The sequence below is a fragment of the Phocoena sinus genome, chromosome 13 (genome assembly GCF_008692025.1).
Source record: "Phocoena sinus isolate mPhoSin1 chromosome 13, mPhoSin1.pri, whole genome shotgun sequence".
NCBI classification, from domain to species: domain Eukaryota; kingdom Metazoa; phylum Chordata; class Mammalia; order Artiodactyla; family Phocoenidae; genus Phocoena; species Phocoena sinus.
The window spans coordinates 59,031,472-59,051,161 of record NC_045775.1 but is presented as its reverse complement, the minus strand read 5'-3'; the positions used below and the strand labels follow the sequence as shown (position 1 = coordinate 59,051,161).

Below are 19,690 nucleotides of genomic sequence, written 5' to 3'. Positions count from 1 at the left end.
ACATTGTTGAGAGTTTTTCTCATAAATGAATGTTGAATTTTGTCAAAACCTTTTTCTGCATCTATTGAAGGGAATCATATGATTTTGTTTATTTCATGAAAACAGAATTTTACCGAAGGCATAAACAGATAAAAAGATTACGAAAAATGAAAACTACAGGCCAATAACTCATTAATATATTCAATAGATGCAAGCATCCTTAACAAGCCTATGTTCTTAGCTGTAGACAATTTCTTTTTTCTTTTTTTTGAATTTTATTTTATTTATTTTTTATACAGCAGGTTCTAATTAGTCATCAATTTTATACACATCAGTGTATACATGTCAATCCCCATCTCCCAATTCATCACACACACCCCCACCCCCCTGCCGCTTTCCCCTCTTGGTGTCCATACGTTTGTTCTCTACGTCTGTGTCTCAATTTCTGCCCTGCAGACGGGTTCATCTGTACCATTTTTCTAGGTTCCACATATATGCGTTAATATACGATATCTGTTTTTCTCTTTCTGACTTACTTCACTCTGTATGACAGTCTCTAGATCCATCCACGTCTCAACAAATGACCTAATTTCATTCCTTTTAATGACTGAGTAATATTCCATTGTATATATGTGCCACACCTTCTTTATCCATTCATCTGTCAATGGACACTTAAGTTGCTTCCATGTCCTGGCTATTGTAAAGAGAGCTACAGTGAATATTGCAGTACATGAGTCTTTTTGAATTATGGTTTTCTCAGGGTATATGCCCAGTAGTGGGATTGCTGGGTCATATGGTAGTGCTATTTTTAGTTTTAAAAAGGAACCTCCATACTGTTCTCCATAGTGGCTGTATCAATGTACATTCCCACCAACAGTGCAAGAGTGTTCCCTTTTCTCCACACCCTCTCCAGCATTTGTTGTTTGTAGATTTTCTGATGATGCTCATTCTGACTGGTGTGAGGTGATACCTCATTGTAGTTTTGATTTGCATTTCTCTAATCTTTAGTGATGTTGAGCAGCTTTTCATGTGCTTCTTGGCCATCTGTATGTCTTCTTTGGAGAAATGTCTATTTAGGTCTCTGCCCATTTTTGGATTTGGTTGTTTGTTTTTTTAATATTGAGCTGCATGAGCTGTTTATATATTTTGGAGATTAATCCTTTGTCCATTGATTCGTTTGCACATATTTTCTCCCATTCTGAGGGTTGTCTTTTTGTCTTGTTTATGGTTTCCTTTGCTGTGCAAAAGCTTTGAAATTTCATTCAGTCCCATTTGTTTATTTTTGTTTTTATTTCCATTACTCTAGGAGGTGGATCAAAAAACATCTTGCTGTGATTTATGTGAAAGAGTGTTCTTCCTATGTTTTCCTCTAAGAGTTTTACCGTGTCCGGTCTTACATTTAGGTCTCTAATCCATTTTGAGTTTATTTTTGTGTATGGTGTTAGGGAGTGTTCTAATTTCATTCTTTTACATGTAGCTGTCCAGTTTTCCCAGCACCACTTACTGAAGAGACTGTCTTTTCTCCATTGTATATCCTTGCCTCCTTTGTTATAGATTAGTTGACCATAGGTAAGTGGGTTTATCTCTGGGCTTTCTATCTTGTTCCATTGATCTATGTTTCTGTTTTAGTGCCAGTATCATATTGTCTTGATTACTGTAGGTTTGTAGTATAGTCTGAAGTCAGGGAGTCAGATTCCTCCAGCTCTGTTTCTTTCCCTCAAGACTACTTTGGCTATTCGGAGTCTTTTGTGTTTCTGTACAAATTTTAAGATTTTTTGTTGTAGTTCCATAAAAAATGCCATTGGTAATTTGATAGGGATTGCATTGAATCTGTAGATTGCTTTGGGTACTATAGTCATTTTCACAATATTGATCCAATCCAGGAACATGGTATATCTCTCCATCTGTTGGTATTATCTTTAATTTCTTTCATCAGTCTCTTATAGTTTTCTGCATACAGGTTTTTTGTCTCCCTAGGTAGGTTTATTCCTAGATATTTTATTCTTTTTGTTGCAATGGTAAATGGGAGTGTTTCCTTAATTTCTGTCTCAGATATTTCATCATTAGTGTATAGGAATGCAAGAGATTTCTGTGCATTAATTTTGTATCCTGCAACATTACCAAATTCATTGATTAGCTCTAGTAGTTTTCTGGTGGCATCTTTCGTATTCTCTATGTATAGTATCATGTCATCTGCAAACAGTGACAGTTTTACTTCTTCCTTTCCAGTTTGTATTCCTTTTATTTCTTTTTCTTCTCTGATTGCCGTGGCTAGGACTTCCAAAACTATGTTGAATAATAGTGGTGAGAGTGCACATCCTTGTCTTGTTCCTGATCTTAGAGAAAATGCTTCCAGTTTTCCACCATTGAGAATGACGTTTGCTGTGGGTTTGTTGTATATGGCCTTTATTATGTTGAGGTAGGTTCCCTCTATGCCCACTTTCTGCAGAGCTTTTATCATAAATGGGTGTTGAATTTTGTCAAAATCTTTTTCTGCATCTATTGAGATGATCATATGGTTTTTATTCTTCAATTTGTTAATATGGTGTATCACATGGATTGATCTGCCTATATTGAAGAATCCTTGCATCCCTGGCATAAATCCCACTTGATCATGGTGTATGATCCTTTTAATGTGTTGTTGGATCCTGTTTGCTAGCATTTTGTTGAGGATTTTTGCATCTGTAATTTTCTTTTTTTGTAGTACCTTTGTCTGGTTTTGGTAGCAGGGTGATGGTTGCCTCACAGAATGTGTTTGGGAGTATTCCTTCCTCTGCAAATTTTTGGAAGAGTTTGAGAAGAATGGGTGTTAGCTCTTCTCTAAACAATTGACAGAATTCACCTGTGAAGCCATCTCTCCTGGACTTTTGTTTGTTGGAAGATTTTTAATCACAGTTTCAATTTCATTACGTGTGATTGATCTGTTCATATTTTCTGTTTCTTCCTGGTTCAGTCTTGGAAGGTTATGCCTTTCTAAGAATTTGTCCATTTCTTCCAGGTTGTCCAATCCATTTTATTGGCATAGAGTTGCTTGTAGTAGTCTCTTAGGATGCTTTGTATTTCTGCGATATCTGTTGTAACTTCTCCTTTTTCATTTATAATTTTATTGATTTTAGTCCTCTCCCTCTTTTTCTTGATGAGTCTGGCTAATGGTTTATCAGTTTTGTTTATCTTCTCAAAGAACCAGCTTTTAGTTTTATTGATCTTTGCTACTGTTTTGTTTGTTTCTATTTCATTCGTTTCTCCTCTGATCTTTATGATTTCTTTCCTTCTGCTAACTTTGGGTTTTGTTTATTCTTCTTTCTCTAGTTTCTTAAGGTGTAAAGTTATATTGTTTATTTGAGAGTTTTCTTATTTCTTGAGGCAGGCTTGTATAGCTATAAACTTCTGTCTTAGAACTGCTTTTACTGCATCCCATAGGTTTTGGATCGTCGTGTTTTCATTGTCATTTGTCTCTAGGTATTTTTTGATTTCCTCTTTGATTTCTTCAGTGAGCTCTTGGTTATTTAGTAACGTATTGTTTAGCCTCCATCTGTTTGTGTTTTTTACGTTGTTTTCCCTGTAATTCATTTCTAATCTCATAGCATTGTGGTCAGAAAAGATGCTTGATACGATTTCAATTTTCTTAAATTTACTGAGCTTGATTTGTGACCCAAGATGTGATCTATCTTGTAGAATGTTCTGTGCGCACTTGAGAAGAAAGTGTAATCTGCTGTTTTGGGGTGGAATGTCCTATAAATATCAATTAAATCTATCTGGTCTATTGTGTCATTTAAAGCTACTGTTTCCTTATTTATTTTCATTTTGAATGATCTGTCCATTGGTGTAAGTGAGGTGTTAAAGTCCCCAAGTATTACTGTGTTACTGTTGATTTCCCCTTTTATAGCTGTTAGCAGTTGCCTTATGTATTGAGGTGCTCCTATGTTGGGTGCATATGTATTTATAATTGTTATATCTTCTTCTTGGATTGATCCCTTGATCATTATAGTGTCCTTCCTTGTCTCTTGTAACATTCTTTATTTTAAAGTCTATTTTATCTGATATGAGTATTGCTACTCCAGCTTTCGTTTCATTTCCATTTGCATGGAATATCTTTTTCCATCCCCTCACTTTCAGTCTGTATGTGTCCCTAGGTCTGAAGTGGGTCTTTTGTAGACAGCATATATATGGGTCTTGTTTTTGTATCCATTCAGCAAGCCTGTGTCTTTTAGTTGGAGCATTGAATCCATTCACGTTTAAGGTAATTGTCGATATGTATGTTCCTATGACCATTTTTTAAATTGTTTTGGGATTGTTTTTGTAGGTCGTTTTCTTCTCTGTGTTTCCCACTTAGAGAAGTTCCTTTGCATTTGTTGTAGAGCTGGTTTGGTGGTGCTGAATTCTCTTAGCTTTTGCTTGTCTGTAAAGCTTTTGATTTATCCATGGAATCTGAATGAGATCCTTGCTGGTAGAGTAGTCTTGGTTGTAGGTTCTTCCCTTTCCTCACTTTAAGTATATCATGCCACTCCCTTCTGGCTTGTAGAGTTTCTGCTGAGAAATCAGCTGTTAACCTTATGGGAATTCCCTTGTATGTTATTCGTCATTTTTCCCTTGCTACTTTCAATAATTTTTCTTTGTCTTTAATTTTTGCCAGTTTGATTACTATGTGTCTTGACGTGTTTCTCCTTGGGTTTATCCTGTATGGGACTGTTTCTCATTGGGTTTATCCTGTGTGGGACTCTCTGTGTTTCCTGGGCTTGGGTAGCTATTTCCTTTCCCATGTTAGGGAAGTTTTCAACTATAATCTCTTCAAATATTTTCTCTGGTCCTTTCTCTCTCTCTTCTCCTTCTGGGACCCCTATAATGCGAATGTTGTTGTGTTTAATGTTGTCCCAGAGGTCTCTTATGCTGCCTTCGTTTCTTTTCATTCTTTTTTCTTTATTCTGTTCCACAGCATGAATTCCACCATTGTATCTTCCAGGTGACTTATCTCTTCTCCTGCCTCAGTTATTCTGCTATTGATTCCTTCTAGTGTAGTTTTCATTTCAGTTATTGTATTGTTCATCTCTGTTTGTTTGTTCTTTAATTCTTCAAGGTCTTTGTTAGACATTTCTTGCATCTTCTCGATCATTGCCTCCATTGTTTTTCTGAGTCCTGGATCATCTTCACTATCATTATTCTGAATTCTTTTTTTGGAAGGTTGCCTATCTCCACTTCATTTAGTTGTTTTTCTGGGTTTTATCTTGTTCCTTCATCTGGTACATAGCCCTCTGCCTTTTCATCTTGTGTATCTTTCTGTGAATGCGGTTTTTGTTCCACAGGCTGCAGGGTTGTAGTTCTTCTTGCTTCTGCCCTCTGGTGGATGAGGCTATCTCAGAGGCTTGTGCAAGTTTCCTGATGGGACGGACTGGTGGTGGGTAGAGCTGACTGTTGCTCTGGTGGGCAGAGCTCAGTAAAACTTTAATCTGCTTGACTGCTGATGGGTGGGGCTGGGTTCCCTCCCTGTTGGTTTTGTGGCCTGAGGCGACCCAACACTGGAGCCTACCTGGGCTCTTTGGTGGGGCTAATGGCAGACTGTGGGAGGGCTCACGCCAAGGGATACTTCCCAGAACTTCTGCTGTCAGTGTCCTTGTCCCCATGGTGAGCCACAGCCACCCCCTGCCTCTGCAGGCGACCTTCCAACACTAGCAGGTAGGTCTGGTTCAGTCTCCCCTGGGGTCACTGCTCCTTCCCCTGGGTCTTGATGCACACACTACTTTGTGTGTGCCCTCCAAGAATGGAGTCTCTGTTTCCCCCAGTTCTGTTGAAGTGCTGCAGTCAAATCCCACTAACCTTCAAAGTCTGATTCTCTAGGAATTCCTCCTCCCATTGCCGGACCCCCAGGTTGGGAAGCCTGATGTGGGGCTCGGAACCTTCACTCCAGTGGGTGGACTTCTCTGGTATAAGTGTTCTCCATTCTGTGAGTCACCCACCCAGCAGTTATGGGACTTGATTTTACTGTGATTGCACCCCTCCTACCATCTCATTGTGGCTTCTCTTTTGTCTTTGAATGTGGGGTATCTTTTTTGGTGAGTTCCAGTGTCTTCCTGTCGATGATTGTCCAGCAGCTAGTTGTGATTCTGGTTTTCTCACAAGAGGGAGTGAGAGCCCATCCTTCTACTCCACCATCTTGGTTCAGGGCTCAAAGGGGATCATATAATTTTTATTCTCCGCTTTGTTAAAGAGGTGTATCATGTTGGTTGATTTGTAGATATTGCACCATCCTTGCATCCCTGGGATAAAGCCCACTTGATCATGGTGTATGATCATTTTAATGTATTGTTGAATTTGATTTGCTAATACTTTGTTGAAAATTTTTGCATCTATGTTCTTCATTGGCCTGTAATTTTCTTTTTTTGTGGTGTCTTTTTCTGGTTTTGGTATGTGAGTAATGGTGGCCTTGTAGAATGAATTTGGAAATGTTCCTTCTTCTTTACATTTGGTAAAATTTCCCTGTGAAGCCATCCGGTTCTGGACATTTGTTTGTTGGGAGGTTTTTTTTAAATTTTTATTTTTTTCACAAATTCAATTTTACTAGTGATTGATCTGTTCAAATTGTTTGTTTCTTCTTCTTCTTTTAAAAGATTTATTTATTATTTATTTTTCGCTGCATCAGGTCTTAGTTGTGGCATGCGGGATCTTAGTTAAGGCATGCGGGATCTTTCGTTGCAGCACATGGGGTCTTTGTTGTGGTACACGGGCTTCTGTCTAGTTGTGGTGTGCAGGTTTTCTCTTCTCTAATTGTGGCATGCAGGCTCCAGGGCATGTGGGCTCTGTAGTTGTGGTGCTCGGGTTCCAGAGCTCGTGTGCTCTGTGGTTTGTGGCACACGAGCTCTAGTTGAGGTGTCTGAGCTCAGTAATTGTGGTGCATGGGCTTAGTTGTCCCATGGCATGTGGGATCTTATTTCCCTGACTAGGGATCGAACTGGTGTCCCCTGCATTGTAAGGCAGATTCTTTACCACTGGGCCACCAGAGAAGTCCCTGTTTGCTTCTTCTTGATTCAGTCTTGTGAAGTTGTATGTTTCTAGAAATTTGTCCATTTCTTCTAGGTTGACCAATTTGTGGGCTTATAACTGTTTGTAGTATTCTCTTATGATTTTTTTTGTAGTTATTTCTCCTCTTTCATTTCTTATTTTGTATATTTGGGTGCTTCTCTTTTCTTCTTGGTGAGCCTAGCTAAAGGTTTATCAATTTTATTAATCTTTTCAAAAAACAGCTCTTGGTTTCATTGATTTTTACTATTTTTAATCTCCATTTTATGTCTGATCTTTATTGTTCCTTCCTTCTGATGACTTTGGACTTTGTCTGTTCTTTGATTTTTTAATTCGTTTAGATGGTAGTAGGTTGTTTGAGATTTCTCTTGTTTCTTGAGGTAAATTGTATCTCTATAAACTTCCCCTTTAAAACTGCTTTTGGTACATCCCATAGATTTTGGAGTGTTGTGTTTCCATTTTCATTTGTTTAGAGGTATTTTATGATTTCCTTTTGGTTTCTTCATCAATCTCTTGGTTTTTTAGTAGCACGTTGTCTTGTCTCCATGTGTTTGTTTTTTTCCCATTTTCCTTTCTGTAATTGATTTCTAGTTTCATACTGTTCTGGTTGGAAAAAATGCTTGATATAATTTCTGTCCTCTTTAATTTGTTGAGACTTGTTTTGCGGCCTAGCATGTGACCTACCCTGGAGACCATTCCATGTGCACTTGAGATGAATGTGTATTGTACTGTTTTTGGATGGAATGTCCTGTATATATCTGTTAAGTCCAACTGCTCTAATGTGTTATTTGAGACCATTGTTTCCTTATTGACTTTCTGTCTGGATGATCTGTCCATTGATATAAGTGGATGTTAAAGTTCCCTACTATTATTGTAGTGTTGGCAATTTCTCCCTTTATGTCCGTTAATATTTGCTTTATATATTTATGTGCTCTTGTATTAGGTACATATATGTTAACTAGCATAATACTCTCTTCTTGTACTGATCCCTTTATCATTATGTAATGACCTTCTTTCTCTTTTGTTATAGACTTTGTTTTAAAGTTTATTTTGTCTGATATGAATACTGCTACCTCCACTTTCTTGTCATTTCCATCTGCATGAAATATCTTTTTTTCCCCACGTTCTTGCTTTCAGTCTGTGTGTCTTTAGCTCTGAAATGAATCTCTTGTAAGCAGAATATATACGGATCTTGTTTTTAATCCAATCAGCCACACTAAATCTTTTGATTGGATAATTTAGTCTATTGACATATAAGGTGTTTATTGATAGGTACATACATATTGCCATTTTGTTACTTGTTTTCTGATTGTTTTGTACTTCTTTTAGTTTCTTCCCTTGTGTTTTGATGACTTTCCTTTTTATTTTATTTTTATTTATTTTTTAAATTTTTTATTGGAGTATAGTTGATTTACAACATCGTTGATGACTTTTAGTGGTATGCTTCTGTTCCTTTCTCTCTAGTTTTTGTGAATCTGTTGTAGGTTTTTAATTTGTGGCTATGATGGTGTTCATATATGTTGACCTATAACTATATCTACTTGTTTTAAATGGTAGTCATTTAAGATCAAACACATTCTAAAAGATCTACATTTTTTTACTCCTTTCCCCCATATATTGTGTTTTTGATCTCATATAAATATGGAACGCTTGATGAATTTGCATGTCATCCTTTCACAGGGGCCATGCTAATCTCTGTATCATTCAAATTTTAGTATATGTGCTACCAAAGCAATCATCCTTTAACATATTTGTAAAGTTGGTTTAGTGGTGCTGAACTCGGTTAGCTTTTGCTTGTCTGTAAAACTATTTATCTCTCCTTCAGATCTGAATGACAGCCTTGTCATGTAGAGGATTCTTGGTTGTAGGTTTTTCCCTTTCATCTCTTTAAATATATCATGCCACTCCCTTCTGGACTGCAGGGTTTCTGCTGAAAAGTCAGCTGATACATACCTTGTTGCTTTTCCCTTGCTGCTTTTATGATTTTCTCTTTATCATTAATTTTAGCCATTTTAATTACAATATGTCTTGGTGTGGATCTCTTTGGATTCATCTTTTTGGGGATATTCTGTGCTTGCTGGATATGATGTTTCCTTTCCTAGATTAAGGACATTTTCAGCTATCATTTATTGAAATAAGTTATCTGCCCTTTTTTCTCTCTCTTTTCCTTCTGGTACCCCTGTAATGTGACTATTACTATGCTTAATGTTATCGCAGAGGTCTTTTATACTATACTCATGTTTTTAAATTCTTTTTTCTGTTCAGCTTTGGTGATTTCCACTAGTCTGTCTTCCAGTTTGCTAATGTATTCCTCTGTATCAGCTAGTCTACTGTTGATTCCTTCTAGTGTATTTTTATTTCAGTTATTGTATTCTTCAGCTCTGTTTGGTTCTTCTTTATATTTTCTAACTCTTTGTTAACCTTCTCACTGTGTTCATCCATTTTTCTCCCAAGTTCATTAAACATCTTTATGATTGTTACCTTGAACTCTTTATCAGGTAGATTGTTTATCTACAGTTCACTATGTTCTTCTTTTGGGGTTCTATCTTGTTCCTTAATTTGGAATATATTCATCTCTTCCCTCATTTTGCCTAATTCTCTATTTCTATGTATTAGGTATGTTGGTTATGCTTCCTGATCTTGGAGAAGTGACCTTATTTAACAGATGTCCTATGGGGCCGGGCAGCATACTCCTCTCTGGTCACTAGAGCTATATGCTTTAGGGGTGACCCTATGTAAGCTGCTGGCCCCTTCTGTTATGATGGGACCCACTACTGCAGTCAGCTGGTAGATGGAGCTGATCCCTGGCATGGTTTGTTGCCAGACCATGGTTTGTTGACTCATGCAGGGGCTGCCAACCTGCTGGTTTGTGGGGCTAAATCTTGGTGTGGCCGGTTGCATGGACAAGGGTATCTGGGGCTTGTGCCTGGCCTGCTTCTGGGCAGGGCTTAGTTCCTATACTACTGGCCTCTTAGCCTGGGGGGTCCTGGGACTGGTGCTGACCAGCTGGTGAGTGGGTAAGCCCTTGGTACCAATGGGCTAGAGGAAGACTCCAAAATGGCGCTTGGCAGCACCAGGGTCATGTGGTAAAATGAGCTCTCAAAAATGACTGCTGCCAGCATCTATGTCCTCAGAGGGTGTTCCTTTTGGCTCTTGACTCTCCGGGAGCCTCTCCAAGATCAGTAAGTGAGTCTGACCCAGGCTCCTTTCAAATTACTGACTCTGCTCTGGGTCTCAGAGCATGTGTGATTTTCCATGTGCCCCGTAAAAGCAGAGTCTCTGGCTCTCCCTTAAGCAAGTCCCACTGGCCTTCAAAGCCAGACATTCAGGGAGCTTGTCTTCCTGGTGCAGGACCCTGGGGCTTGGAATCCTCATTCCTTTTGGGAGAAATTCTGCAATTGTAATTATCCTCCCGTTTGTGGGTCATTTACCCAGGGGTGTGGGTCTTGACCATACTGCATCTTTGCTCCCACTACCAAAGTCACTGTGGTTCCTTCTTTATATCTTTAGTTGCAGAAAATCTTTTCTGCTAGTGTTCAGGTTATTCTCATTGATAGTTGCTCAGTAAATAGTTGTAATTTTGGTGTGCCCAATGGGAGAAGGTGAACTCAGGGTCTTCCTACTCCACTATCTTGGCAGCAACTCCAAAGTGCTTGAAAGTGTCAGTGATGGGTGGCTGATAGGTCTCCTGTCTTATGACTTCTCTTTCAGAAGAAAATGAAATGTTTCCTGTACTCTTAGTGCCAATTTTTCGTGTACTTTAAAAAAATTTTAATTAATTAATTAATTAATTTTTGGCTGCATTGGGTCTTCGTTGCTGTGCATGGGCTTTCTCTAGTTGTGACGAGTGGGGGCTACTCTTTGTTGCGGTGCACGGGCTTCTCATTGCGGTGGCTTCTCTTGTTGCAGAGCATAGGCTCTAGGTGTGTGGGCTTCAGTAGTTGTGGCACACAGGCTCAGTAGCTGTGGTTTGCGGGCTCCAGAGCACAGGCTCAGTAGTTGTGGTGCACGGGCTTAGTTGCTCCGCGGCATGTGGGATCTTCCTGGACCAGGGATCGAACCTGTGTCCCCTGCATTGGCAGGTGGATTCTTAACCACTGTGACACCAGGGAAGTCCCTCTTTCTTGTACTTTTAAAATGCTTTGCAAGAATGCAAGCCACTTCACTCCAAAGAAATATGTCTTTTCTGAGTTGCATCCATTTTAATGTTTATAAGAAACCCTCAACTAAATATGCTGGCTAAAAAGTACTGAATATGCACAATTAATTGAACATCATTTAACAGAGATTTGCTCTGAACTCTCAAGTGACTCAGGCATTTTGTCAGCTGCTGCTGTTGCTTTATAAGTACATTGTGAAATTATATTTAAAACTAAAGAAAGGAGATGTTGCACAGTTTTAACTCCAAGAATTAAAACTGTTCCAAGTTAAATAGAGAAGGAAGGATTTATATAACTAAATGATCATTTGAACGTTGAGCAAAAAAGAGAGGAACTAAAGACTATGCTCAGTGGAATTATAAGCCTTCTGTTTAGGTATGATAACTTCAGGATGGAGATGCCATGGTTCAAGCCAACACAATACAATCGTAAACCGAATAACTTCATCTGTTTTGCATATGCCAACTCTATGGCCTAATACAAAATGTTTGATAATTGTAAGTAACATTGACCTTGTTTACAATGTATTAAATGGACAAACTGTTACATCGATTGTTCTATACCTAAGTGACACTTCAGGGAAACACATATTTATCTGAAGATAGAAAATTGGATTTAGTGATGAATAATTTTGGATCTCCCGCTCCAGTTCACAGTCAGCACTTGATCAATGATCTTATTCCTGTTGGTATCTTTGTTTATTCAACATAATGCATTGGAGCACTACTCAGCATTCAGAGCTCAATCACTGAAAATTGTTTGGCAAATCAAACAATATATAAGGTTTAAAAATTCTTTATACCGTACAGAAAGTACTACTTCTAGTACTTCCCTGGTTTTATTTGTTACACTTAAGTTAAATACAGCTGGAATTTATTTTGGTGGAAGGAGTGAGGTAGGGCTCCAACTTCTCTTTTTCCTTCCAAATTGCAAGCCAGTTTTCTCAAAATGATTTAATGAAGAATGTAATTTAAAAACTTGCATGTGCCCAAAATGCTATTTAAATTGAATACTAATGAAATCTTGGAAAGAAATTGTGGCGTGATTTTCTGTTTTCAGAGGGTTTTATTCCAATTAAGATGAACTCAAGGCTTAATGAGGACTTGTAAAGAAACAGATTCAGGAACTAGTACTCTTTTACCTACAAAAAATGTAAGAGGAGGAGGAGCTGAATGGAAGCCGCTGAGGAGAATAAGGTGCAGAAATAACAAAAATATTTTGGGGGCTTCCCTGGTGGTGCAGTGGTTGAGAGTCCGCCTGCCGATGCAGGGGACATGGGTTCGTGCCCCGGTCCGGGAAGATACTACATGCCATGGAGCGGCTAGGCCCGTGATCCATGGCCACTGAGCCTGCGCTCCGCAACGGGAGAGGCCACAACAGTGAGAGGCCCGTGAACCGCAAAAAAAAAAAAAAAAATTTTGAAGTCTATATAGATAGAAGGGTATTTACTGCAGCACTGTCTATGACACTGCCTGGTTTCTTAAGCAGATAGCAAACCTCTAGAGTCCTTGTTCTGTGAGTCAAATCAATCATAGCCACGTTTCTGTTACAGGCAGCCAAACAATCTTGACTGATCCACTACATTTACTTTTTTTCCTGTGTGCTTCTATATCTCTACTTTTACTTCATTGTTTCATTTAGCACGGGTTACTATTTTTTAATTAAAAGTTTGTTTTAAAAATTGAAAAAATAATTTATTTATTTTGGGCTGTGTTGGGTCTTCGTTGCTGCGTGCGGGCTCTCTCTAGTTGCGGTGAGCGGGGGCTACTCTTCATTGAGGTGCGCGGGCTTCTCACTGCAGTCGCTTCTCTTGTTGTGGAGCATGGGCTCTAGGCATGCGGGCTTCAGTAGTTGTGGCACACAGGTTCAGTAGTTGTGGCTCGTGGGCCCTAGAGCGCAGGCTCAGTAGTTGTGGCGCATGGGCTTAGCTGCTCCACAGCATGTGGGATCTTCCTGGACCAGGGCTCGAACCCATGCCCGCTGCATTGGCAGGCGGATTCTTAACCACTGCGCCACCAGGGAAGCCCAGCACGTGTTACTTTTTAAAATCTGAAACTGTTGCTAAAAATAAAGAATATGTTGAATGTTGGACAGCTAAAGCAGAAATGAGAGTAATCAAGACAGTGAAGAGTTTATTGGCGGGCGCAAAATAATTTGAGCAATATAATTTAATCTGCAGAGTGATAGCCATTTTTATGATCAGGATGTTAAGCACTTGAACAACCTACACTTCATTTTCATAACAAAGACACAACTAGGAAAAGAGTTAATTTTAAGAATTTATTATTTTTTTTAAAAAAGCAACTTCCAGGGTTTGTCATTGTACACATTTAGCCCAGTCTCCTATAGCAGGTACAGCAATAACTGATTTTTATAACATTGACTCAGAGGCACTGAAGATCCATACTGTCTTAGGAAGTATCACAGATAGAAGAGAGAATTAGAAGAGTTTAATGTTAAGTGTATTTAAAAAATCATATTCTAATTCTTTTAAATTGCTTATCCAAGTATGCTAATATAGTAGAGTTCAGATAACTAGAAAACACAATTGACTAGAACATCCCATTCCCATCTGGTGTGCATTAATAGGCTTTTTACGGCATATATCTTTATATAGTTTGCAAACTAATTCAACCCACCTTTACACAGCATTAATTGTTTTTTATTGAGTTGGCACTGGGCTGAAATTGTTGCTCATTATCTCATCATTACTTTTTTCTAGTTCTTGGATGGATTTCCCTCATCTGACACAGTGTTTGGGCTTTAGTATATATGAGACTTCCAGATGATCTCTGCCCATTCTAGTGATATTTACAATGAGGTTATCCATGGCCAGATATCCAAGACTACTAATTAATATGTCCCCTAGCTCTGTTCTTGACTTTGGTAAAAGAGAGACCTTGTGTCTTACTGGAGTGTGGGCCAAGCTCCAGGACAGAAGCTGTTTGTGAACTGGTCGTCAACAGAGGTAACCACTCAAGGTTCTTATTAATGCTGTGCAAACAAGGATCTCGTCATTTCAGTAACTATTTGTACATTTATAAAAGCAATACAGTCATGGGAAAAACCAACAAGCACAGCTTGGTAGAATAACCTGCCATGAAGTATCATTGGCCTTATAATAATTTACTACAACTGTTCCTTTTATTCACACTGGATAGGAAATGCTTCCATCTAACACATGGAATATGAATATATACAACAAAAAGTTGGCTTTTATTAAAAAAAAAACTTCAGGAGGACAATAACATGAGGGTTGAAAAGATAATTTTGTGCAGTTTCCTGATCACAGTCATATGTCTGCTACCTTTTACAGGGAATGACACAAGTTTGGATCGATTTTATAAACCAGTTAAAGAATTTTCCTGCCTGTAATAGCCTACTATTAAAATATTACCTTGTTCATACAGTATAGAGGTTTCTCCTTCTCCACTGTAATTCTAAATGACTAGGGTTGACATGAAGAGTCCCTTTTAAGGACAAACCCTGCTAATCCTCTTCAAAGTCATCATATATTTGCAGTTCCCTATTTCATCTAAAAGTTCACCAAAGCAACATCTTGGAAACTGCACAGGGCTTCTGACTGATGTGCAGTTGGGATCCTGAATGTTGCATATTCTCACCTGATGCTTGCCATCTTGATGCACAACAGTGTCAACATCTTGGCTTGAACTTTCTGATGGCCGCAGTGAGCCATGCAGCAGTGGTGTGGGGTGGACTGTTTTGTACCGCCAGCAGTCAAAACAGTGGCCAGGGGCTCAACGCCTCTACGCTGTGAGCCTGGGGAACCCATTCGCCTATGGAATGGTTCTCTGGAGTCCAGCAATGTCACTGCAGGTGGCCAAGACATTCTGTCACCTGCTTTATGGAGGACTATACTCAAGAAGAAACCTAATGTTCTAAAAATAGACAATATGGGCCAGGTTGGGGGGCAAGCGAGGGAGGTTGCTTTCATAAGCCCTGTAAAATATCTCTGATTTTAGCTCTATGAGGAAGCTGGGAGAGTCTCTGGCAGCGGCAGGCTGGGAGAAGGGCAGGTCTGAGGTATGCTCGGGGAAGTGTCAGTTTGGTGTTGGCAATGCAGATTTAGTGCCTGTGGACCCCGACTAGGGCACTCTGTCTAGATCTGTTCTCCCCTGACTGTACCTTTAATGCCCAAGGGTTTCCCCATTCCCCCACACAATCCTTGTTTGCTTTTGCTTTCTGAAGTTGAGAGGGCAATTAGGGATCATTTATGTCTCAATTTTGACTGATTAGTGGTGGCTCTTTGGAATTACCATTTGAGGATTATGTAGAAATCACTGGGCTCCATGGAAGATGGTGCTGTGATTGATTAGCAATGTCTGCCATGGCTACAAGCATTGGTGTGTATGGAATGCATGCTAGGCCCTATGTCTCTGTTCTAAGTAAGATGAAAGAATGAGGCTGGCTTGATGGGTTTTTGAAGGATCTTTGGAGACCACAGCCCAAAGCACTAAGTTTGCATTTACTTAATATTCTGCTTCATTCCTGAAAAGATTTAAGGGTTTTGGGAGTGGAATTTTAAGACGTGTGGAAAGTTGGAGGGGGAGGTAATTTTGAACAGGCTGGTGCAGGAGGCCCTAAACAGTGGCCTCTGTTTTCACCCTTGGGTGGTAAAGCCTAATGTTTAGAAAGTGATTATAGAGCTTACTGGTGATAGCAGATTCAGAAAGACTTGGAGGAGTGGAGTGGTTCCCAGGCATGGTGGGAATTTCAGGCAGCTGATAATATTTGTGAGTATGTTGAAAAGCCAAGGAGAAATATATTTGTATCCACAAACACATGTGGTTTTTTTTTGGATAAATTCCCTAGTATGTCCGGACTATTGTCTCTCAGCTCTACGTAGAAGTCTCTGGTGCACAACTTCACCGAGAAAGAAAAACAAAATCAGTGAAATTGTGTGGTAGGTGCTAGTGATGCCATTTTGGGAAGATCAACTAATGTTTGTCTGGAAAATAGGATCAATCACTTCTTCGTATCTCAAGTGATTTAAATTGAAGCCAAATCTTGATTTTTTAACATGAGGCATTAACAAGTTGCTCTTTGACGATGCCTTTGTCTGTTGATTTAGGGGCCATGTTGGGCCAAAGCCAGCCACCTCCAGCTGCTGATGGCCTGTGGGTTTTAGAAACTGTCTGATGCTCCCATCAGTACTCGCCTGTCAGTGCACATACCTGATTTCACTTACACAGCAACATGGTAACATACCTTTTCCTTCAGTAAACAACCGCCCTCTTCCTTACTTGGAAACTGGGAGAATTTGGAAGGAAAATAAGGCATATCTTTTCACTCCTCTGCAAATCCCAGAACATTCTTTTGGATACCTGTATGATGTTGAGTTTCTTGCCACAGTGGGGACCCCAATGTTTCCCCAGAGATGTAGGCAAAGGGTCTCGACCTTCCTGGGTGGCACATAGAGGTGAGGATTCCTTGGTTCCTAGGCCAAGGGTCCAGGGTCAAGTGATGGAGGTGGAGTGAAAGAGGGAAGGCAGCATTTAGCAACCCAGCAATGTTATTTCTTATCTGACTCTGCATTTCACCCTCAGAGAAACGATTTTCTTATTGATCTCCATGAGACACAATCCCATTTAGAGCATCTCAGCAGTTTCAATGTCTCTGGAACCTTCTAGAGGTGATGGCTGGCTGGCTATAATTGTGACTGTAGTTGCCTCATTGTTTGTTTTCAGGCAATTCAAAATTTCGATTTCTTTCCTCTGATCACAATTGTCGGTGTACTGGTGTTACAAACCAATTTTTAAAGTGTGTGAACGTCAGTGGGCTTTATCACCACTCATTTCCAAAGTGGAAGCCCCCTTTAACTGGAAAGACTTGTTCTAACACCACAGAGGAGCCTCCTCCCCAAGGTTTCTGAGAGAACCCAGAGCATGAACTGTGGGTTCTAGACGGAGGGCCTAGGAGGTGGTCGGGAGGGGGGTGGTGCCCTGTTGGGAGGGGGAGCCTGAGGGGGAGGGGGGAGGATGGAAGGTGGGGATGGAATTGGAGGGGTGGGGGCACTGGGGGGTGGGGGAGGGCAGTGGGGAGCAGGGGGGGGCGGGGTGTAGATGGGGGCAGGAGGCGGTGAGGTGGTGTGGTAGGCATTGTTGAGGGGGTACTTGGCAGGAGGATTGTTCTTGACTCGGGTGAAGTTGATACAGCGTCCCTGGAAGAGAATCAGAGAGAAGGAAACATGAGCTGATGCTTGCTGGGGCCTTACAACAGGGCAGGTGGCAGTGTGCAGGAGGGGGGCTGCCTGCAAAACACGTGGCAAGCAGACGCCATGTTTATGTCCGTGCACTCAGTGGAGCATTACGCCAGAACTCGACAACAAATAAGCTCCTTGTTCCCTTCTTCTGGGCTTACTGTGTTGCAAACTTATTTGTTCCATTTCATTTTTCGCCGAGCCTCTCTCTCTCAAGGAGGTGGAAGAGAAGGGGACTGACCCTAACTGGACACACAGGGTCAAGGTGAGGACAGAGGTCATTGAATTTCATCTCCTCAACAGCCTTGCCAGGCAGGTATTATTATCAGTTGTTCCATTTCATAGATGAGGACACTGAGGCTCAGAAAGGTTAAATCACAACTAGGAAGAGGTGGGGTTGTTGTCACCAGTAGATACAGCCTCCCGCTTCAAGCCCCTGCCTTCCCCAGAGCTCTGACATGGACAGTTTATCCTGCTTTTGTTTTCCCTGGGGAATCCCTCGTCTTCCAGCTGCTGTTGCACCTGCCCAGGTGCCCTTAGGTTCTTAAGAAATACAACCCGGGGACCTTTTGTTGCAAAGCAGGCATCAACCCTGAATCCAGCTTTTTCCCCACCCTTCCCAGGTAGATAATGTGACTAGATAATGCAGAGTAGACACCTGGAACCCCTACAGAAGCCTCTTCAAAGTCCAGAATACGAAGCCAGCCCTAGGTAGCCCTCTCTCCCCTGGGGCGCCTCCTCTTTGCTCTCCAGAATCACAGGCCCACCAGCCCTGCCCCCCAACAGATACCTCCAGTCTCAACAGGCACTTGGGAGCCTTTCACCCAACACTGGGCTCTGCAAGGGACGGGAGCACAGGGGCTCTCCCTGTCACGATGTTCTCCTTCTGGTGTGTGGACCCCCCTCACCTTTCCCATTCGACCCTCCCCTTCTTGCCTGGGCAGGGTACCGGCCAGCCTTGTGGGGTCCTGGCCTTTTTCTAAACTTCCCACGCCTATCGGGGCATCTTCTTCTCTCTACTGTGTGTCTTGGATGCTGACAGAATCGGGGCCACCCCCTCTGAGGCTGCCCTGTCCCTTTCTCCTCTCCTGTTCATTTTAACCTGATACAAGCATTATACCGGGGCCGAGGAGGGAGTACGGCATTTTCCCTGGCTTCATTCTTCAGGATGGATGCCCATCCTGTGGTGGCCAAACTGGATGGGATGTGTCCAGAGGGGCCACAGTTTCCCTTTCCAGGCCTATTGAGGAAGGGCCTGAGGGGGACGAAGAGAGTGAGGCTGTGGACTTGAAGGACCAGTTACCTGAAGGACAAGAGGGAAATACAAGTGTGTGATTTGAGACTTGGCTTGGGGAGCGTCACGGCAGGGGCACGGCGAAGGTTTGTGGGAGCTGGCGGGGCCCCGAGCAAAGCTTTCCTCACACGTGTACACCCCATCCATCCTTCCAGTCCCGAGTCAAGTCCCTTTTCCTCCACACGTCTTTCCCTGAAGGGTCCTGCTTCCACTCATCCCTCGCTTCCCTCCCTGAGTTTTCTAGCTACAGTCTACGCCACACACCGAAGCCTGCATACTATAATTGCTTTATCTGTAAATGCCTTGGCTCCCTGACTAGGTGAGAAACTTCTGGAAGGCAGTGGCCTTGTTATGTGCTCCACTGTTGGTTTAGGAATTACAATGCCGTATTTAGATGTCAGCACCCCATTTTCTCTGAGCTTGCATTTCATGAGATTAAACCATGACCTAACTTTATTAGGTTTCGATTGGGGTCCACTAACTGCAGAAATCAGCTACCATCTTCTCACTGCATTGCCCAGAAATCCCAGATCATGGTCAGATTTTCACGGGTTAAGTCAATTTTGTGACCCAGTACTGTGAACTCCCGTTTGTCCAAGCAGCCCTCTTTTATAGCTTTATAAATCTAAGCCTCTGTTACACCTTATTTATGATCCTGGATAAAGCTCTTTCTTCCAAGATGTGAATGTCCTAACGATTACCATCTGTGATAAGTTCCTGTAACGGACAACTCAGAGTTGGGATTTACTGTACTACATGTTCTGCCCTTCATTCCTAGATATGCCCAGTCAGACCAAGAGGCCCATTTCCTTTAAAGATGAAGGAAAATTCCGATCCTGGGGAAGGAGCTGCTGGTACCTGGAGTCAAGTCCCCACGTGGCTTCAGATTTCCTTTAGGGCTGGTCATCCCACTGCTCTCTCCCTCCCTTTAGGGATCAGTGATGGTGAGCTGGGCCAAGAGAGCAGGTGAATTATCTCAGAGGCCCGTTTAATTATTTCACACAAATATTTTTTTTTTTTTTTTTT

At 41.2% G+C, this 19,690-nt stretch overlaps 1 protein-coding gene and 1 pseudogene across 1 annotated transcript in view; both read right to left on the bottom strand.

The window, feature by feature from the left end:
• Positions 1 to 8,625: 8,625 nt before the first annotated feature.
• Positions 8,626 to 8,725, bottom strand: LOC116764850 (annotated as a pseudogene).
• A 4,691-nt stretch (positions 8,726 to 13,416) lies between these two features.
• The window catches only part of ANTXR1 (ANTXR cell adhesion molecule 1), a 244,359-nt gene continuing 238,085 nt past the window's right edge, over positions 13,417 to 19,690 (bottom strand). Inside the window, exon 18 of the mRNA XM_032652787.1 lies at positions 13,417 to 17,331. Coding sequence (XP_032508678.1) covers positions 17,071 to 17,331 — 261 coding nt within the window. The 3' untranslated portion in view covers positions 13,417 to 17,070. The remainder of the gene's footprint in view (positions 17,332 to 19,690) is intronic.